This window comes from Sinocyclocheilus grahami, unplaced genomic scaffold (assembly GCF_001515645.1).
Source record: "Sinocyclocheilus grahami isolate Dianchi unplaced genomic scaffold, SAMN03320097.WGS_v1.1 scaffold1400.1, whole genome shotgun sequence".
NCBI classification, from domain to species: Eukaryota; Metazoa; Chordata; class Actinopteri; order Cypriniformes; family Cyprinidae; genus Sinocyclocheilus; species Sinocyclocheilus grahami.
The window spans coordinates 190,789-192,923 of NW_015506579.1; the positions used below are offsets into that span (position 1 = coordinate 190,789).

Consider the following 2,135-nt stretch of genomic DNA (forward strand, 5'->3'; position numbering starts at 1 on the left):
ACACACACACACACACACACATATATATATATATATATATATATATATATATATATATATATATGTATGTGCAGGGTTTTCAGTCGCTCCCATTAATGACTTGGTCTTGAAGCTGAATTGAAGAATGAGCTGTTTTCTGATCTCCCTGCAGCTGAAGAACTGATGATGAAGAAGATGAAGATTCCAGAAGATTCCAGCAGCTCCTCTGGACTCGTACCGTACGGAGGAGATTCATCAGATGAGGAGGAGGAGCGCATGCGCAGCGGGAATAAGAGCTAAGGACCTAACGCACGCCTGCGCAGCATCACAGACTTTTTATTTTATTAAGTTTTATTTTACACAGGACTGATGTGCAACTGTTCCTATGGAATAAAAGACATAAACACCACACCGATGCTGCCGTCTTGTTTATTCAGCTCTAGAATCAGCCCAGATCTCTCGGGTCACAGTAGCGTGATGTTCGCGGCGCGGAGCGTCAGGGCTCCAGGGTTATCCAGCGCTAAACACGGCTGAACGTGGTGCAGGATCTGACAGCTGAAGGGTTAGAGGTGCTGCCGCAGCGCTGCGTTCCTGAAAGAGAGGATTGTGCAGATATTTGTGTCTGCAGGAGGAGAGAGGAGCCCGAGCGTCAGATAGACTCTAGTTTCTGTCATGTGACGGGTTCTGCTAATCATGATGCCTGCAAGCGTTTACTGCTGCGCTATTAAAAGCAGCATCCTGCACGATTCCCAGAGACTCTAGAAGGTTCATGTGACATCAGACAAAGTCTCTGTGAATTCATGCCGTTTCCATTTATTTACACCGTAAATTCAACAAGCATCTGATACTGTAATTTTATATGAACATGAAGTCTCATTTATGCTATTTTCATATTCTAATATAATGTACAATAATCAGCTAAATTATTTCGTTTTATGTTTTTTTATTTATCACAGTTGGTTATTGTTCTAGTCACCTTTTCATAACTGGTCATCTTTATCAGTAAACACTAGATCAAAATGATCCAAGATTTTGACTGGTTCAGGCAGGTTTGTGACGTCAGAATTTTCACTGCAGTTTATGAGCCAATCACAGCGTTCCCCCTCATTCATGCTATAGGACCTCAGTGAGAACATGAGCTCAGATGGCACACCATGTTAGGGTTAGCATCTCATATTCTAGTCTTTCAATTTGTTTTAATTTGAACGCGACTGCTGCAGGCTGAGTAACGTGCTCACAGACATATTTAAATGTTTGAATGCTTCAGCCCATATTTCGAGAGAAATGCCCTTTTCTTGCTCTAACTGTTTTCTGTGAGTCTGCGGGCTGGAGCTCGTGTGATGCACCTGGATGGTGTGAGGATGTGTCTCGTGCACCTCGATCTCCCAGTGATACTGTCCTCTGACGGCCACACACCTGCGAGATGCACACCTGCGCGGGTTAGTGCTCAGGACCAATGGACGAAGTGTCCAGTTAAATAACAGAGACTGTCAGTATAATGAATTATTATATCACTGATCTACTGTTTACTGGGACTATTAGGCACATCTACTGTAAATCCAAACGGAGGACGAGCACTTCGAAAGCACCTGCTGATCAGATTTACAAACTGTACAAATGTTCTCGGTTCACAGGTGTTTTGTGAACAATCGTGATGCGGCAGATGTGAAGATGCAGAAGCGTGAATGAGCTTTGAGTCGCAGTGAACCTCAACATCCACTGGCTGTATGAAGAGCATCATGAACATCCTCACACGGGTTTGGAACGACATGAAGGTGAGTAAGTGATGATTAGACAAGCCTCACACTGCACTACTCACTCTACAGCCTGTCAATCAGAGAGGGAGGGCGGGTCAAACACCCCACAGCAGTCAGATTGAACAGTGTTTGATTTCACGATTCTCTAATCAGACTGAATGAGTGGCTCTGACCTGCAGGAAGGTGTGTTTGTCTGGTCTGCGGTGGAGCTCCTGTGTTCTCTCGATCGTGCAGCAGCTGACCGTACAAACACTCCAGCTTGCTGTTCTTCTGCTCATCCAGCGCCGCGGCTCACACACACACACACACTCTCTCTCTCTCGCTCTCTCTCTGTCTCTCTCTCTCTCTCTCTCGCTCTCTCACACTCTCTCTCTCTCTCTCTCTCTCTCTCATACTCAC

At 45.2% G+C, this 2,135-nt stretch overlaps 1 protein-coding gene across 2 annotated transcripts in view; it reads left to right on the forward strand.

Moving 5' to 3' along the window:
• The window catches only part of LOC107569978 (UPF0469 protein KIAA0907-like), a 13,511-nt gene extending 13,123 nt beyond the window's left edge, over window positions 1–388 (forward strand). For both annotated transcript variants that reach the window (XM_016256160.1, XM_016256161.1), the window contains one exon: window positions 152–388. In XM_016256160.1, the coding sequence (XP_016111646.1) occupies window positions 152–279 (128 nt within the window). In that variant the 3' untranslated portion in view covers window positions 280–388. The remainder of the gene's footprint in view (window positions 1–151) is intronic.
• The last annotated feature ends 1,747 nt before the right edge of the window (window positions 389–2,135 follow it).